The sequence below is a fragment of the Drosophila santomea genome, chromosome 2R, assembly GCF_016746245.2.
Source record: "Drosophila santomea strain STO CAGO 1482 chromosome 2R, Prin_Dsan_1.1, whole genome shotgun sequence".
NCBI classification, from domain to species: Eukaryota; Metazoa; Arthropoda; class Insecta; order Diptera; family Drosophilidae; genus Drosophila; species Drosophila santomea.
Genome location: NC_053017.2, coordinates 5,922,720 through 5,939,370, shown reverse-complemented (window position 1 = coordinate 5,939,370; position 16,651 = coordinate 5,922,720). Strand labels below are relative to the sequence as shown.

Genomic DNA, 16,651 nt, shown 5'->3' with positions numbered 1-16,651 from the left:
TTTCACTTGGAATAACCTTGCGCGATTTGAAATTCGCAACATGTTGGGAGGGGCTTTCCACTGCATATTTCCGTTCCGTGCTCTGCAACCGGAAGTGCACACACACACATAGACGAAACCCCAACACCAATACACTCAAGTGCAAGGGGTTACTTTTTCATATATTTTTTTGTACGGTTTGGTAACTTTTAAGAGGGTGTTTGACCTATAAATGAATTTATGCCAATTTAGAACGGCAAACACAGTTGAGGGTTTAGAAAAAACGTCGGTAAGCATAGAAAGGGGGCGTTGGCTAACCAATTAAAGCGTTTTTTTCGGGGGGTTGCTTATTTATTTAGTATTCCCTGTTGCTTTTAGCAGGGCCAGCATAACCGGATATATTTGTGCAATTATTTTAATGGCCTAGACAATAACACAGAAACACACAAGCACACAAATGGCAAGGGGCTAGGCATTTTTTATTTGAAATTTACTTTCTTTCTCGAGCTTTTCGTTTGCCTTTGGCCGAAATATGGAATTTTTTCTGTTGGCTTTATTAATTGAAAATATTTTTGGGTTGCCCGATGTTTCCGAGTTTCTCGTGCGCCTTGGCCAGCAGTCGACTTTCAACTGAGCAAGTGAAAATGTCGAAACAGCTGGAAAACTGCAAGGACTCCCGATCCCAAAAACGATTCTTACAGCCCAGACGAACTCTGAACCGAGTTTAAATGACTGAGGGGGTATTTCTATTCAATGGTGGCCCCAAAAACTCAATGAAAACGGCAAGCCGGCTGCAGGCGATGCAGAGCGCATGTGTCCTGTAGTAAAACGGCGGCAAGGATAATGACCTCTTGCAAGAACAGGCAGCTTCTGCATGGGAGTACAAAACAGTTGGCGGTAGGTATCACTTTCATTTAGGTCTTATGTGTCGTTTTCTATTTTATTTTCCCAATTTGAGTAGAAAGCTATACTCAAATTTTGTTGAAATCAAACTTTACGGTCATTTAAAAAATCCGCGCAATATAATAGCGATTAGCAACACTAGCATTGTAAATGTTTGCAACACTTTTTTTTTCTCTGCGATAGTTGAGACTTTCAATTATGTATTCAATATCAGTGCCTTTCGTACACCAATCGATATCAGCAGTCATCGATATGTGCCCTAAACAAACAAACATGTAATTAAAATTAATTAAAATACATACAGTTCATGTACCCCAAACACAAAACTTAGTGGTCCACCGACATGAGTGTGTTCCCAAGATACCCAAACACCAGGCTAGTCCTGTAGCATTAATTTTACCGATTGTGCTTCTTGTGCGGACTTTTGCAATGCTGAGCGAGGATCGGGATTCGTCGGAAGAAGCAAATGGATCGTGCCCCGCCTGGAAATTCCGCTGCAGCGTGGCCAGGTGCCCCTACAGGACGAATAGGCCCTTCAACCTGTCGCGTCATGAGGAGTCCCACGCCGGAATTACTGAACCCAAGCTGTACGGGTGTCCCGTTTGCATCTACAGCACCGACAAGGCATCGAATCTGAAACGACATGTGTCCCTCAAGCATCCTGCATCCAAGAAGGGGTTGCCGGATACGCCGCACCAGCATCGCAATGTCAAGATGCAATGCCAGGTGATGGGCTGCAGATACGAAACAAATCGCCCCTACGACCTAAAGCGCCACCTGATGGTGCATAACAATCCGGAGAAGAGCCACAGGACATTTAAATGCTCCCTTTGCACGTACAGCTCCGACAGAAAGGCTAATCTCAAGCGGCACCACGAGCTACGTCACTCGGGTATAGAGGAGGCCATACAAACTGCGGAGGAACTGCGCCAAGAGAGGCTGCTGGAAAGGCAAATGCTGAAGCAGAAGGTGCAAAAGCTGAAGGATCAGCAGTTGAAACAACGGCACACCAAGCAACAGATGCTAGAGGACCAAATTATTGAAGTACCTATGCTGAAAAAGCAGGTGGAGCACGGAAACATCCCTTTGCCGGCAAAGAACAAGATATTGCCAGTACTGCCAAAAGCAAAAGAAGCCATCCTAAGCAGTGTGATAGAGAAACATGTCAAAAATGAACACGAGGAAGAAAATGAGGAATATGTTTACGAAGAACTGCAGGAGGAGCAGCCACCCATCATCACCATTTGCAAACCGCAGATTATCCATGGAGACATCAGCGATAAGCACGTCATCGTAAGCTTCGCTATATATGTAGATGTGTATTTCGAGCTTCAATTCTTTTCTATTCTCTTCAGGCTGTCAATGTTAATGGCCAGCTGCGATGGTTCCAGGCAATAGATCCGCCGCCAGGAGCTCCAACAAAACTAGACATGCCCATGAGGAACCCTTCAATTTCCGCCCAGCAGCAAATGGATGAATTGGACGATGAGTTGGCCCTGTCCCTTGCCGAGGAAGATCACCAGGATGAATTTCTCGAGCGAATGCTGAGCGAAGAGAAACCACACGAAGGAAAACAGTCCCCGCCGACAGAACTGACTTGGAGTTGGAGTACTCCGGACGTAAGAGAAAACTGAACGAAAACTCATTTTTTCTAACAAGGTTTTTATCACTAAAGGCTGTACATCACATTAGTCCCACAGTTGAAGACAAGGAGGAACTTACAACTGACGATGCAGATACAGATTTTCCAGATTGGTGGGATGATGGCAAGTACACGAAGATGCACAAGAACCAAAAATTTGCGAATCACTCGAAGAAACCGTCGCAGGCAAATGTGCAGCGCATCCTGCGCATAATCTATGATGTTTATTACAAGCCCTTCAAGGAAGATCGCAAACAGTTTGAGGCATTTCAAATTAAGGACTCCTGGCTGTCCGCGACTCGAATGACTCGCATACAGATAGTCAAGGACATGTACTCTAAACAGGGCACGTGAAGTCAAACTTGATGGAAACCTTTTCAAAAATTGGTTCGTTTTTCATATCGGTGGGGAGAATACTATCAAATTGTACAGTTTATTATTTAAAGTGTATAGTAACCGAATTAAGGAAAAGTACTTTAGCACCAGAAAAAAACCACTAACAATAAGTCCAAAAAAAGTATAAGTATAAATAGATATAGATATAGATTGAAAAATCATTAGTCATAAGTTGATAAACATCAGAAATATATTTAGGAATTGTAAATTAAAAATAATGTTATTCGATAAATTGCGTGTTGAAAATTTCAACAATACGATCGCACAAAAAATAATATATGGTATTGTCGGAAAAAAATCAATTAAACAAAAAAAAAATAGTAGTATATTTCTTTAAATATGACAAACTACAATTTTGTATAAACATGTGTCAAACTTCAATCACAAGTTTCATATGATTTGTGATTTAAGACGATCGATATTACGGATCCGAAACGGAAAAACATCGGTATCAGGAAAATTTGCTGGAAAAATCGATAGCTTGGAATGTGTGCATCGAGTTTTGTTCCAGCCCTATCGCAAAGTAATGTATATTTCAGCAGCGTTCGCAGAAATTTTTGCATTTTAATTACTTTGACTGTGAATAAGGGTATGATCACTGTTATTAAGTGTGTTGCATAGCAGTGAATTACAGCAGACCGAAATTCCACATAGAGAACGCGAAATTGGTGCAGAAGTAGCCACAAAAGCAAAACACGCAGGCCGGATTAGACGCTTCTGGTGAGTTGAAATAGTGATGCATAAATTGTGAATGTATTTATGTTGATCCGTGGGTCTTTACCCTTTGTTTATTTAATGACTTGTTGGCTGGACCCCGCTCCCCCTTCCTCATCCTTTTGTTTGACTTTTTGGCGCAATATTATTCACCTCGACCACACACCGGTGTGCAAAAATTCACCGCACACCGGTACATTGAAATTCACCACAGTCGTAATGATTCTTATGAGGTTTTTGTGCTTAATGGCGACTGGCCACACTGACACTTTAAAAAGAATTCGCTAAAGATCGCAGTTTTTTTTTTTTGACAGTTTAACTGTTCAATTGTTTGTGTTAGAAGGTTTCGGATTTGTATTTTTTTTTTGCTTGGTGAGTTTTAGGTTAGGTCTGATGTAAGAAAATTAACAAATGAATTTCGCTTAAAGAGCACGCACAATCATGGCCTGGGTCCCCAATTCGCAGTTCGAGGATGATCTGGTCGCCATGGAGCCGGATTTTAATTTTGTTCATGGTCAGCTGGCCTACGAAATCAAGAAGCAAGAGGAGTTTTGCCCGCGACCCAAGAGCACATACGAATATTTAAAGTCTCGGGAAAAGAGGAATTCCAAGCTCGAAAATCTACACGAAAGCGCAGTCGGAAAGGGTCGCGAAATTCGGGATAGCCTTCGGCTAATGGAAAAAATCCAGAAGATAGCGGGCACAAGGCCGCTGAGTGAGCACGCCACAATGTCAGATTGGGAGGATGACAGCACAAAGGAACTGGAGGCCATAGCCATGATGCGGCACTTCGGAATGATGTCCATGGCGGAAGACTCGCTGCCCGTTGTGCCCGATATTAAACCTCTAGAAGGACCCATTCACATTATAAGAAATGGCCGGAAGCAATTTCCCCTCATCACAGACCCCGAATTCTTCAGACCACGCAAGGTTCCCCGTCCGAAGAATCCCAGTCCTAGTGGATCCTATCACACTGCCAAAAGTACACTCAGTCCCATCAGTCTTTATGGATCTGTCAGGTCCTATTCGGGCAGCAGCCAGGAAGAGGGTGAGATCAAGGAGTTCAAGCCGGAGAAATACCGCGAAATATCTTACCAACCGCTAGAAGAGAGTTTCGACTTGAACGTGGAATCGCCATTCCCCACTGAGGCTCTTCCTAGCCAGTTTGGAAACCCAATCAGCCAGAAAGAAGGTCGCCGGCAAAACGGAGATACTAAACCAAAGCAATAACGTACCAAAGAAGTTTCTTTTAAAGTAATGCGTTTATCAGAATCAAAAGAGCAAACACTATATATAAGCTTCTTGCTCATTTTTTTTAGTTTTGTTTCATGAGTTGTTAAATTTATGAAAATTCGCGGCTTAAATGTCTTAAAAACCCGAATTTAAATTACACTTTATCGACATTTGTACAAGTGTATAGTTAGTTGCCAAATTCAATCTGAAATTTTAGAAATACAAAGCATTCTGGATATCAAAGGGTAAACAAAATATTTATTTATTTTTACAAATTTAATTAGAAGGGAAGGTATAAGTGATGAACTCAAATAGTTAGGCCTCGAATAAAATATATTCTTAAATTAAATTCTTTAATAGAAATTAATTATTGCACATGAATATTTGCCAAATGATTTACTATAAATTCCATAAGTAGAAATGTAGTCTGAAAATTATAGTTTTGGTAGAACAAATGTGTTAAAATATATAATAATAATATATAAGTCACTCGCAGTATTAAAGCTAAGCAACACAACTTATTCAACAAACTTCATAAGAGGTATGAAAATCTTTAATGATTATAAGAAATAATTTTTAAATATCAGATTTTTATGGGGTGTGGTTTAATAACACACGCCGGACGTCTCTTCCAACAGCTATTTTTCTGCATATAGGGCAAATATTCGACTGCTGCAAGTGGGTTCGGATGCACATTTCCCCAAAAAGGTGACCACATTTGAGCGAAACCAGGCGGTGATAGTTATTCGCTTCCCAAGGAAACAGGCATATGCTGCACCTATTCTCCAAGGCAATCTTCTCTAGCTGCTTTGTTAAAATCTTGTTAGCTTCCAACTGTTCGTGCAATAGTTGCTGTTTGTCCATCTCCTCTTCCAGTTTGTTATTTATCTCGTCTTCCTCCTGGCGAAGTTTATCCAACTCCTCAATTGTGATTTTTAGCTTCGCCAGTTGCTTGTCCTTTTGTTCACCAGTTTTTCTTTCCTCTAAGAGCTCCTCAACGAGTTCCATCTTCAACATCCTCTTCAACGAGCGAATCCCAGTCCTTTTGAACATATTGTAGGAAATAAAAATTGTTAAAAAAAAGTATAGGATGAACACAATTTAAAGATAAGCAGTTTTAAAACACAAACATATTCGCAGTGAGTGTTTAAAAGTGGACTGCCTAGATTGACTATTGTTACAAGTGCACGCCCGTTTTTACATGTTTAATTTTTAAAGTTGATTTTTGTCAAGGCATTTCTCAATATTCATTTTGATGGATATTTAATTTACTCATTTAATTTAGAGGAATATTTTATTTTATATTTTTAAGTCGATTTCGTGCAACGTTAAAATTAGTGTACGGCAACATTATTCAACACTACAAAGGGACTGCTGTCAAAAATAATTGTTTCTGATATCTCAAACAAAACTAGTGTGTAACATTTGCAAATATTATTTCACATTAAAAAGGCGATGGATAAAAAAGATATTACAAAGATGTTAAAAAAAAAACTAATCACTGAAATTAATAAGGAGAGAAAACAGAACCAGCTAAAGGACGAAATTATCCGGGATAAACTCGAGTTTAAAAAGCGTGTGCCTGATCTGCAACGGCAACTGGACATAGAAAAGACCAAAACGAAGGCGTTGCGACTGAAGCTATCGGCGCAGGACACGGATGCGAATGCTGAAGAGAAGTTCAAGCTGTCTTTGAAACTAAAGAGGATCGCCAAAGAAAACAAGTGCTACATCTGCCACTTGAAGTATGAGGTTACTGGAGGACATCGCCCAGTTTCCATCAAGTGCGGTCACCTTTTCGGTGAGAATTGCATCCTTGCTCACTTGGATTGTAACAATCAATGCCCCATCTGTAAATCACTGACTGACACTATGGACATTCGCTTCATTATAGCAGGCCAAAATTTGTGCACGGCTGAATTAATGGAATGAACATATTAATATTAAGTGTTTAAGTTGGATACAACAAAAAAAAATGCAAGCAAAAGAGAAAGTAGCAATTTAAGTAATTTGCAAGCACTAATGAATATGGTCAATTATAATTTTTATGGGATGCTTATGTAATAAACAAACGCAACTCGTTAGATGATTAAATCCTCATAATCGTGTTCTCAATTTTCATTCAATTTCCCTAATTCAATCAGTGGATGATTTGAACATGTTGCAAGCGTATTGAAAGTGGAGTGAGCCCGATAATTCCTTAATCAATAAACCCCCTTCTCTATACATACATATATGTATGTATGTATGTTACTGTTCTTAGGTTGGGAACTATTATTAATTTGGCAAAACCGACGCGCCAATCAATTAAGCCTAATAATCTGTCCCAGAGCTGCTGAAATAACATTGAGAAATTGGCTCACAGCACGTAACAAATTAGGGGGAGTTAAATAGGTAGTGGCCAATAAGAAGGGGAAGTAAAAAAGGTACATCCTGTAAAGCTCCATGAAATAATGAAATTAAATTATTTTAATACTACATATATTCCTACAAACGTATTTTTTAAATAAATAATATATTTTTTAGCGTATTTATTTATTTAGACCAAACTCCTTTTCTGACTAATCAAATCAGACTTTAACTTACTGGCTAAATTAGCGAACTTGCTGTATTTGGGCGGTGGGAGTTGTCTGTCTCCTTTTTGTGGCGGCTGCTGCTCTCCCAATCTTGTTTATTTTTTTGTTGCTTGCAGCTTCTCTTCTCGCCTGAGAGTGTGAACTCCCGTACACACACAGATGAACGTTTTTAGTTCCGTGGCAACCGCGTGCGTCTTTTGTTTCCTTTTTCTTCTCTTGCGATTTTCTTTATTTTATTCCCTTTTTTCCTTTGCCGGGGTTGTCAAGCAGAAGTTTTTGTTGTTATTAGTGGTGAAATGGATGCTGAAGTTATTGTGTTTTATGCATAGGTCTGGTGCTTTTGTTGTTGTTACGCAGTTCTACATAAGTATACAAAGAAGCCTATGTATGTATGTCGTACATAAATAAATATGGATGTTGTCAGCGAAAAGTAGACAATCCGAAAGGGGGCGGTGGGAACAGGGGAAGGGGTAGGCTCTATATACATACATATGTATGCATATGTCTATATGTTAACAAGTCTGGAGTCGCGGTTTTATTCGATGAGCGAAAGACGAGGCAAAATCAAAAATAAAGAAGCAATTCGACAAATATCGCAAGCTATTAAAATAAATATGTAAAATGTGCAAGCACTTTTTTCGGGTGGACCTGAATGTTCCAATCCAAATATCTGTTAAAGTGCATCAAAAATAAATAAATTTTTAACAATTGTTAGATTTGTGCTTACATAAAAAATTCAGTTTAAAATCAGATCATTTTTGGTCATAAATAATAGGTTGACTGAAGATGGTCCGTTTTAGTTTCTATAGGCACACAACGCTCTTATGAAAATTAAGCTTTGTTTATACCTTAAGCGTATTCAACCGTCTTTAATTTTTGTACATACCCCCAATCCAATTTCAAAGTATCAAATTTCGCTGCATTAGGCACTAAATCCCAATCAGCTTTGTTCACAGGGTCCACTCCAATTCCTACGCACACGAGTTGTGGCGAGAGTTTCTTTATGCGACGTCAACTTAAGCTGAAGCTGACGAAAGGTAAGCAGCGCACGGAAGGGCAACATAAAACTGAAAACATTTGCCAGGAAATTTCCTAAACTCATACTTAAAAAATAAATGGTCCAAATATACATAAATATGTAAAAAAAAAGTCTCATATATGTGTTGTTCAATAAAAAACCGAAATTTCTAAATGACTTTATCGAAACCACTGTGCAATGGTCGATGGCAGCGTGATCTAAAGAAAAGAAGCAACAGCCCTCGCCGGTAGCCGGCTTTCATCCTCTGCTGCGCTGCCACGGGCAGATCTCCCAGTTTTGCACTGTGGAGTTAAATCAACGGGAAAAAATTTTAAGCTTTATACAATTTTTTGCAGTCTCAGAACATTTTAATATCTGGCATTTTTAATGATAATTTTTTAAATAAAACTTGACAACTTTAAGTTCTAATATTTTCTTTTTTTTTCATTCAATCCCTAAATCCTTAAAAGTTTGTTAGAAAAAACATGATTGTAAGAAATATCAATAAATTTTTGTCAAGGACCGAAATAATTATACTAAACGTAAAATTGTACAAATTTGTTTTTGAATATCTTTCGATGAACATTAGATATGGCTTAAATAATACAAATTTTTGTAATTTATAAAAAACTTGAAAATGTTCGTTGTTGACATTGTTTTTTTTTTTTTTTTGGCGTAAAAATAAAACGGAAAGTACGCATAATTGCATTCCACTGTGCACTGCTGAACTTGAGCGAGAGAGCAAGTTGAACTTGCCAGATGCTGTGGGAAAGAGGAAGCGAGAGGAGTTCTCCACCACTACCACCGACATCCTCCAGCTCCAACCCCTTCCCGCCTCTCGTTTTTGGCGCGCGCAAGCGTAAGCTCTCCCTGCTCTCGCGTTCTCTCCTGCGCTCTCTGGAAGTTTCGAGCCTCTTTTGAGGCTTTTCGTTTAGTCAAACCTAGGCGGCAGTTTGATTTCAACTCTCAGACAGGACGAAGCGCCTGCCACAGGATACGACTGGGAAACTATAGTGAAAACCCACGCCGCTTCGTAATAGTAAATTAATAGTAGAACACCTACTACTGCAGTAGTAGGCGGCGCTTTACAATCGAATCGAAAGGAAGACAATGGCGACGGAAGGAGGGAAACGAACGAAGAAAGAGTGCAAGGACCACGAGGCTGTTTCATTAAAATTGGGATACAGACAAAACGTGGCTCGCAGGATACCGGATACGTCTGTGTGCGTGTGTGTGCCGCATCCATTCAGGAGGCTACAACGAAAAAGGACGGCACACAGTTTTCAGTGGTGACTTTCTCGACAAAATCCTAAAAAAGGACAAAACGGTTCGGTTCCTTTCTGGTTTCTCGGCTTTCGGTCTCGGGGTAGTTCCTTAGTCTTTCAGAGGAACAAGATGAGAAGAAAGAAGAAGCCGTTCAAGAAACCGCTTCGCAAAATTTCCGCGCTATTTCATTGAAAATCGTCAAAAATAGGGCGGAAATCCGGAAAAAATGTAAGAAACAAATATTTTTAAACAACTATTTATTAAATCTTAAGGCAATCGGAAATAATATAGTTGTATATCTCTAAAAGCATAAAGTTCAGACAAGGGACACATTTTCCAGACTGAGTCTAATATCAAATAAGGAAAAAAAATAGTATCAGTGAAATTCAACTTAATATGACTTATTTGTAAATATGAATTTTTTGGCATCACAACTTGCAATTAAAATCGTATTAATTTGGTTTACACTTAAAAGTGTAAAAACTAAAGTAGCCATCTGAAATATGCTCTAATTAACTTTTAATGATTCACATTTTTGTTTAGTCTGCATAGACAAATGCAAGTTATCTTAAAATAAGTACTTAAAAACCACAACAAATTGCACACGCGGCATTTAATTTATATTTTTCCAGCCGCTCTTTGCGTTTTTCCCCTTCCATTTATTTTATTTTTGTGCAAGGCCCGCGAAATAAAAAGGAAAATCTCGAGCGGCGGAGCCAGGAGAAAAGCAACAAACAAAAAATATATGAAAATAAAAAACGACAGAAAAAACTGGCATCGCTGGTCTGGCCACTTGTCCGTCTGTCTGCCAGCCTGTTAAGCCCGTCCTTTTCTCTCACTGTACCGGTGTATTGGTGTGTATCTGTGTGGCTCGTTTTTATGGCCATGCAATATCTTTTTTCATTTCTGGCTTTCCTGTTCGCAGCCTCCATCTTCTGCGGACGCTTCTTCTTCTTTTGCAGCTTGTGCTTCATGTACAGGGCGCAAAAAATAAGATGGGAAAAAAAGCGAATGTTCAAATTGAAATACTTTACAAAACTCGTATTTGCTTAGCCTTATCGGCCCCGCACAGATACAAACGCACACACAGACACCTCAGCGAGTCTCTGTCCTGGTAACGATGCTATATTGCTTCCCCGCTGTTGCCAAGAGCCTTCAAGTTTTCAAGTCTGGTCTCTGAGATCCGTGGTCTTTTGAGCGCCTGTAACCGGTAGATAAAATGCAGAAGGAAAAAACTGACTCCTGTGGCATCTGCATAAAAAGCTATCAATAATGCAGGGCATCCTCTGCTGCAATTAGTGGGCTATATCATTCATCGCAAACGAGACAGATCATAATGCTCTATAATGACGATTGGAGCGTGCCTTCTGTTCTGATTTGCAGACAAATCTCAAGATAACACTTAGAGTACATGCAATTTTATATAAATTTATATATATTTAGAAGCACATCGTCTTTCCTTTTTATTTTATTAATATGCTTCCATTTTTATTTGGTCTAAATAATTAACTAAAAATAACTTCAAATTTATCTACAACCTAAGGCAAGCAAGAGGGGACTGCTTATACCAGTAAACATGTATTTTAAACATGCATTTTGGATAAGCATATTAAATTCAATACTCAACGCCATATAAGCGTCAACGAACTCGTGGTCTTAAAGTCTTAAAGTCTCTGTCAAATCATAAAAGAACATTCATAAATTTGTTTACGGCAATCCATTTCCTCAAATCCACGCTTGCGTTCTTCCCCTTTCTAAGCCCCAGTCACTCCTGATCTGGGCTTACTGGAGGAAACTAAATCCCCTGTTAGAAATCGCAGCTAATGGCATGGAGTAGCCATTAACCAACGTCATTACAGGGTTTTCTGGCATCAGCCAATAAAGCCAGCTGGCTTGACCATGGTCTGACTTACTCTTGTGCCCAACTTGAACTCCATACTCCTTGCTCCAGACTGGAGGTGACTTACCCACAATGTCATTAATTTTACTCGTTGCCGGTTTTCAGTCTGCTCCTTTGCGAGCTCCAGCAGACGACTAGTTTTTAGTTCGCCCCTTCCCTAGTTTATAAGCAGGCACTTGTCCGAGAGTACACTGATAAAAAAAAGTAATTTTAAAAAAAACTAATCTTTTAACAAATAAGTCATTTTATTACTTTGATACTCTTAAGCTAATCATACTTTCAAGCTTAGTAAACATGGATTTTGATCAATATAATTACCACACCATAATACCAAATAACTGTGAAATCAAAACGGTTGCCTCCAACACAATTTTCCACTTTTTAGTTCGTTTTTCTACCTGACTCCCTTTCAAACCTTTGCCATCCGGCCATGAAAATGGCGGAGTGTAACTAAATGTGAGATTGTGTTGCTGTGGCAACAAAGACACTCTCCAATCTCCACCCACTAGCCTTTTTCTCCCACTTACCACTCTCAACCCCTTCGCTTTTCAGACTGCAGTGTGTGCGCTTCGTTTGACTCTTTAATTTTATTTGATTTTTACCCCGTAACTTGTTTGTTTAGGATACAGTTTTTTAAGATCCTTTCCTGCTGGCTGTTTCTTACAGCTCAGTTGCTTATTTCTGTAAACTTCGTTATCTCGGAATTGTTTAGTCGCTTGAACTTTAACACATTTAATTAAATAAAGCTAATCCACACTGCTTACAGGAAAGGACATTTATCTGATCGGACTTCATGGGCTAAAGAAATTCATTTAAAAAGATGTTCGTATTTTAATTTTGTTTGTTTTTCTTTGCTGATAAAAAGGGACACAAAAAACACAATGAAAGGCCAGACTTATGTTTTATGGTTGTTTGTTAAACAAGTTCGTATCATTTATAAAACAGTGCGTGACAGGTGACAATTTTTAAATGATTTGGGTTCAACCGTAGGGAATCACTTTTAACTTCAGGGTTGGTAGGTTTGCCGTCAATGCTGGCAATATTAAATATTTATACATATATAGTTCAAGCAGATTAGATTAGGAAGTGTAAAGATTTTCTGAAAACAAAAAAAAAAGAATATTTATGAAAGTATTTTCGACAAGAAGTCGTTCTAGTTTGCGCATAAGAAACACACACCAAGAATATTTTTCAAAATTTGTAACATTTTCACAAAGCAAAGTTTAACTAAGAGATACTCCTAAAACTAATTTGCGTTCTTTCCCTCTTTCTGGTCTCTATATAGTTAAAATTTTTCCCTAACATACTTTTCCAACTTTGATATCTCTAGTTGAACTTTTTTCTGATGCTTCTGTGGAAAGTTTTGTGAAAACTTGTCAAAGTTTTTAGTGGAGTTTCATTACTCATCCGGTATCATCTGTCCACCATTTTCCTTTGCCTACGTTTCCTCCTCTCCTTCCATTAGGCTGCCCATCACTTTTGAGGTTTTATCCTTGGGCTGTCAACACGTGCTTTGAAACCCCCCCTTTAGCGTCCTTCTGGTATTTTTGTACTACTTTTTAGTCAAATGTAACACATGTTAAATCATGTCTTTCTTTTCGTACCAAACAATATAAATAATTTACCATAGATATATTTTACACGTTCATATTTCTTTAATGTTCTTGTGAGAGACTTACATATAATGTAATAACACAGATCATTTTACAGCGTTTTCTTTAAATATTTGATGCAAAGTATTATTTTCCATGTTGAAAATGATAATACATTCAAATCAATTTAGGAATAAACAAGAAAAGTTAAGTGTAGTTAACCATTGGGTATCTTATCATAATCCCGCATTTCAATTTGCATGACAATCGAAGCTCATTGCGAATGCAAAAACGACTTCTTCAAACTTTTCAATTATTTAAACATTTTTATGTGAGAAAAGGTATCGGTAAGAAGCTCCTCAAATGGAGGACACCTAAAAATAGCCCAAGGAAAAAGAAAGGAAACCCGCAAATACACACACCCATGCGAATAAGAAGGAAAAAATTCCACTCTGTTGAATGTACAAATACACACGCGTAAAAATGTTAATAGTGGCCTGTTGAACAAGAAAAAGCAACAGCATACTCTTACGCTCTTTCTCTCTCTCTGTGAAGCGCAAGCTCGGAGTCCCACAGCAGCGGTCATTAGAATAGAGCTAGTCATGCGTAACGACTACGTCATGTTTTTGCGAGAGTTGGAGTCCGACGGGGTTTCAAAGGCAAGAAATTGCTAAAGGGGAGAGCTTTTTAGGTAGGCAAGGAAAAATAAGAAAGGAAGGGGCTTGCGCTCTTATCTATCTTCATTCCCACACCCCTCCGCTGTTTCCCCTTCCAACTCATCCTTCAAATCCCACAAACACCCACACAGTCTTAAGGCCAGCATTGGGTACATACATTTGTACCTACGCAAAATGTACACCTAACAGCACAGTGGGCAGAATGGGGAAATATTACGTCCATCTTATGACACTTTTCTTGAGTCTGCGATATCTGTGTTTACAAATTAAATAGAAGTATATACGTACAATATACAGTATTTGTTAAATCACTTAACATTTTTATGCTAGTAAAATATTTTTCAAAAATATACAGCCACGGTGCTTCCCTTTCTACTTCAAAAGGAGTACTCTTTTTTGTTCCTCACTCAACTTCATGTCCTTCGCTTCTATTGCTTTTTCCTGTTTATTTTTTTACCGCGAAATCGGCAAGCGGCTGCGCAAAACGAAGGACCCGCAAATCAAGAGCCGAACGGACAGCCGAAGAGGCGAACGAACGAACCATGACCATGCCAAAGGATGAAATATTAACGGCATCACAGCGAAGCGGCACCAAAAAGTAGTTCCCGATTGGCCCTCATTTACTCTCTTTTCTCTCTCTCTTCTCTACACCACGAAAGTTCAAACCCAGCATCCCCATGTGCTTTTCGTTCAGCTGGAGTGTGTGTGTTTGCAAGTAACTGTGAATGACACCGCGGAACGTTGTGGAATCGTGGAACACAAATTAGAAAAGTTTAACGCTTTTCTTTGTTTGTTATTGTTGCCTGCAAATTTCGACTTCATCCATATACAGTTGCGAAAAAAATAATAGCACCACCATACCTTTTTTTGTTATCGATCAAATAAATTAAGGTTAAGGTACCGATAGAACCAAATACTGATTTTTCGCATAATGCTAGATATTTTTCCCATCCAAAAATGAAAAAAAAAATTTGAATTGTTCATACCTTCATTTTTTATAATTTTTTTTGGGCGGCAAGGTCTAAAATGAGGCGAAAACAAAAATAGCACCACTATCGGTTTTTTCAAATAATCAATAATAATCGAAGGATTGCTTTGGTAAAAAGCATGTGGTTATGAAACTTGACACTTGTTCTATTATTTCGAAAACGATTTTTAAAAAATTTCCTTAAAAAAATCATTAAAATGGGACGTGGAAAGCACTGTACTGAAGAAAAACTTGACTTGATCAAAAAACTCATTTCTGAAGGAAAATCTTTTAGAAATATTGGCCAAATCCTTCAATGCTCAAACAAAATTATAGGAAATGTAATCACCTACAACGAGAATCCCGAAAAACGTGGGAAAAAACAATCATTGGGCACCCATCTCTTCAAAAGGCTAGTGCCCGAGAGCAAGAAGTATCCATTTAAAGCTCCTACCGAACTGAAAAAGGATCTCAACATATCCGCAACAGTGCAAACAGTTCACACATGTCTAAGGGAACATGGTTTAAAAGGCTGTAGTCCAAGGAAAGGTCCTTTTTTTAAATGGGAGACACATACCCAAACGCATTAAGTTCGTCAAGGAACATTTAAATTGGCCATGCGAAAGATGGACGAACTTTTTATTGTCAGATGAGAGCAAGGTGGTTTTTTTTGGTGGCAATGGATCTTGATCGAATGTAAGGCGCCCTAGGAACACCGAATATAAGCCAAACGACACAGTAGAAGCAATTAAACACGGCAGATCCAGTGTAATGGTATGGGCATGTTTTTCTTACTATGGAGTTGGACCAATACATTGGATAAAAACCATATTGGATCAGCATGTGTATGTGGATATTTTGGAGACGGTGATGCTACCCTTTGCTGAATATGATATGCCGCTAAAATGGGTCTTCCAACAAGACAATGACCCCAAGCATACCAGCAGGAAAGCCAAGGAATGGTTCCAAAATAAATCAGTTCATGTTCTGGAGTGGCCTGCGCAGTCGCCAGACCTCAATCCCATCGAAAACCTTTGGTCGGATATTAAAAAGGCAGTTGCAGCTTTTAAGCCAACTAATAACGAAAGCCTATGGACCGTGATTAAGGAGTCCTGGAGCAATATAACCCCAAAACGGTGCCAGGACCTGGTTGACTCCATGCCAAAGCGTTGCGCAGCTGTTATTGCTAATAAAGGATACACTACCAAATACTAAATTAATGGGATCGGCGTAGTTTTAATATACAATCACTTGTTATTAATGAATTTGTTACTGTTAAGTTTATATTTTATGTTTAAAGCATTTTTTATGAAGTGGTGCTATTATTTTTTTCGCCCTTTTTTGTCATTTTTCATAAAGTTCCTTAAATAAGTTAAGAATTCATAGAACAATTGTGATTTTTTTTTATTTTCTAAAAAGTGAATTGTTTAACCTTTCTAAAAAGGTATTTCAGATCCTTTTAAACCCAAAATTGTAGATAGGAGACTTATTCAAAGTTTTACTGGGCAAGTGGTGCTATTTTTTTTTTCGCAGCTGTACATACATAAACGTATGTTTACATACATATATGTTTTTATGTAAACTTACCGCTAATCCCGGTGTTTGTTTTTCTTATTTTTCAGATATGCACGAGGTGGCGAAAGCTGAGCGAGAATCGGGCGGCAGATGACAAGGACAACGCCACGCACATGGCGGCAAGGCTACAACAAGGATACAGGATACGGCCAACCGGATATTAAACCATCAACACTAGCCAGCACGGAAAAACAAAACTAAGGCATAACTGCA

At 38.6% G+C, this 16,651-nt stretch overlaps 4 protein-coding genes across 5 annotated transcripts; 3 read left to right on the top strand and 1 right to left on the bottom strand.

Moving 5' to 3' along the window:
* The first annotated feature begins 1,116 nt into the window (after nt 1-1,116).
* On the top strand, nt 1,117-16,635 carry LOC120447068 (RE1-silencing transcription factor A). Its single transcript, XM_039628457.2, has 4 exons — nt 1,117-2,175; nt 2,238-2,501; nt 2,558-3,640; nt 16,486-16,635. Exons 1-3 carry the CDS (start codon nt 1,312-1,314, stop codon nt 2,876-2,878), a joined length of 1,449 nt encoding a protein of 482 aa, XP_039484391.1. The 5' UTR covers nt 1,117-1,311; the 3' UTR covers nt 2,879-3,640; nt 16,486-16,635.
* LOC120447069 lies at nt 3,509-5,117 on the top strand. 2 transcript variants are annotated; one of them, XM_039628458.1, is made up of 2 exons: nt 3,509-3,640; nt 4,063-5,117. In XM_039628458.1, exon 2 carries the CDS (start codon nt 4,076-4,078, stop codon nt 4,862-4,864), a length of 789 nt encoding a protein of 262 aa, XP_039484392.1. In that variant the 5' UTR covers nt 3,509-3,640; nt 4,063-4,075; the 3' UTR covers nt 4,865-5,117. The 2 variants fall into 2 exon arrangements, with proteins under 2 accessions (XP_039484392.1, XP_039484393.1); XM_039628459.1 differs by lacking the exon at nt 3,509-3,640 and adding an exon at nt 3,869-4,006.
* LOC120447072 (E3 ubiquitin-protein ligase RNF8) lies at nt 5,403-7,474 on the bottom strand. Its single transcript, XM_039628463.2, has 2 exons — nt 7,454-7,474; nt 5,403-5,909 (listed from the first exon to the last, which is right to left on the bottom strand). The coding sequence occupies exon 2, from the start codon at nt 5,882-5,884 to the stop codon at nt 5,459-5,461; it is 426 nt and encodes a 141-aa protein (XP_039484397.1). The 5' UTR covers nt 5,885-5,909; nt 7,454-7,474; the 3' UTR covers nt 5,403-5,458.
* Nucleotides 6,156-7,331, top strand: LOC120447071 (LON peptidase N-terminal domain and RING finger protein 3). The gene has a single exon (XM_039628462.2). The coding sequence runs from the start codon at nt 6,323-6,325 to the stop codon at nt 6,797-6,799; it is 477 nt and encodes a 158-aa protein (XP_039484396.1). The 5' UTR covers nt 6,156-6,322; the 3' UTR covers nt 6,800-7,331.
* Nucleotides 16,636-16,651: the final 16 nt, after the last annotated feature.

Bases quoted from the DNA above. Each gene is read 5' to 3' on its own strand.
- LOC120447072 (XM_039628463.2), bottom strand. From the start codon at position 5,884: ATGTTGAAGATGGAACTCGTTGAGGAGCTCTTAGAGGAAAGAAAAACT.
- LOC120447069 (XM_039628458.1), top strand. From the start codon at position 4,076: ATGGCCTGGGTCCCCAATTCGCAGTTCGAGGATGATCTGGTCGCCATG.
- LOC120447068 (XM_039628457.2), top strand. From the start codon at position 1,312: ATGCTGAGCGAGGATCGGGATTCGTCGGAAGAAGCAAATGGATCGTGC. The intron at 2,176-2,237 runs GTAAGCTTCGCT...TATTCTCTTCAG, and splicing joins TCAGCGATAAGCACGTCATC to GCTGTCAATGTTAATGGCCA. The intron at 2,502-2,557 runs GTAAGAGAAAAC...TTATCACTAAAG, and splicing joins GGAGTTGGAGTACTCCGGAC to GCTGTACATCACATTAGTCC.
- LOC120447071 (XM_039628462.2), top strand. From the start codon at position 6,323: ATGGATAAAAAAGATATTACAAAGATGTTAAAAAAAAAACTAATCACT.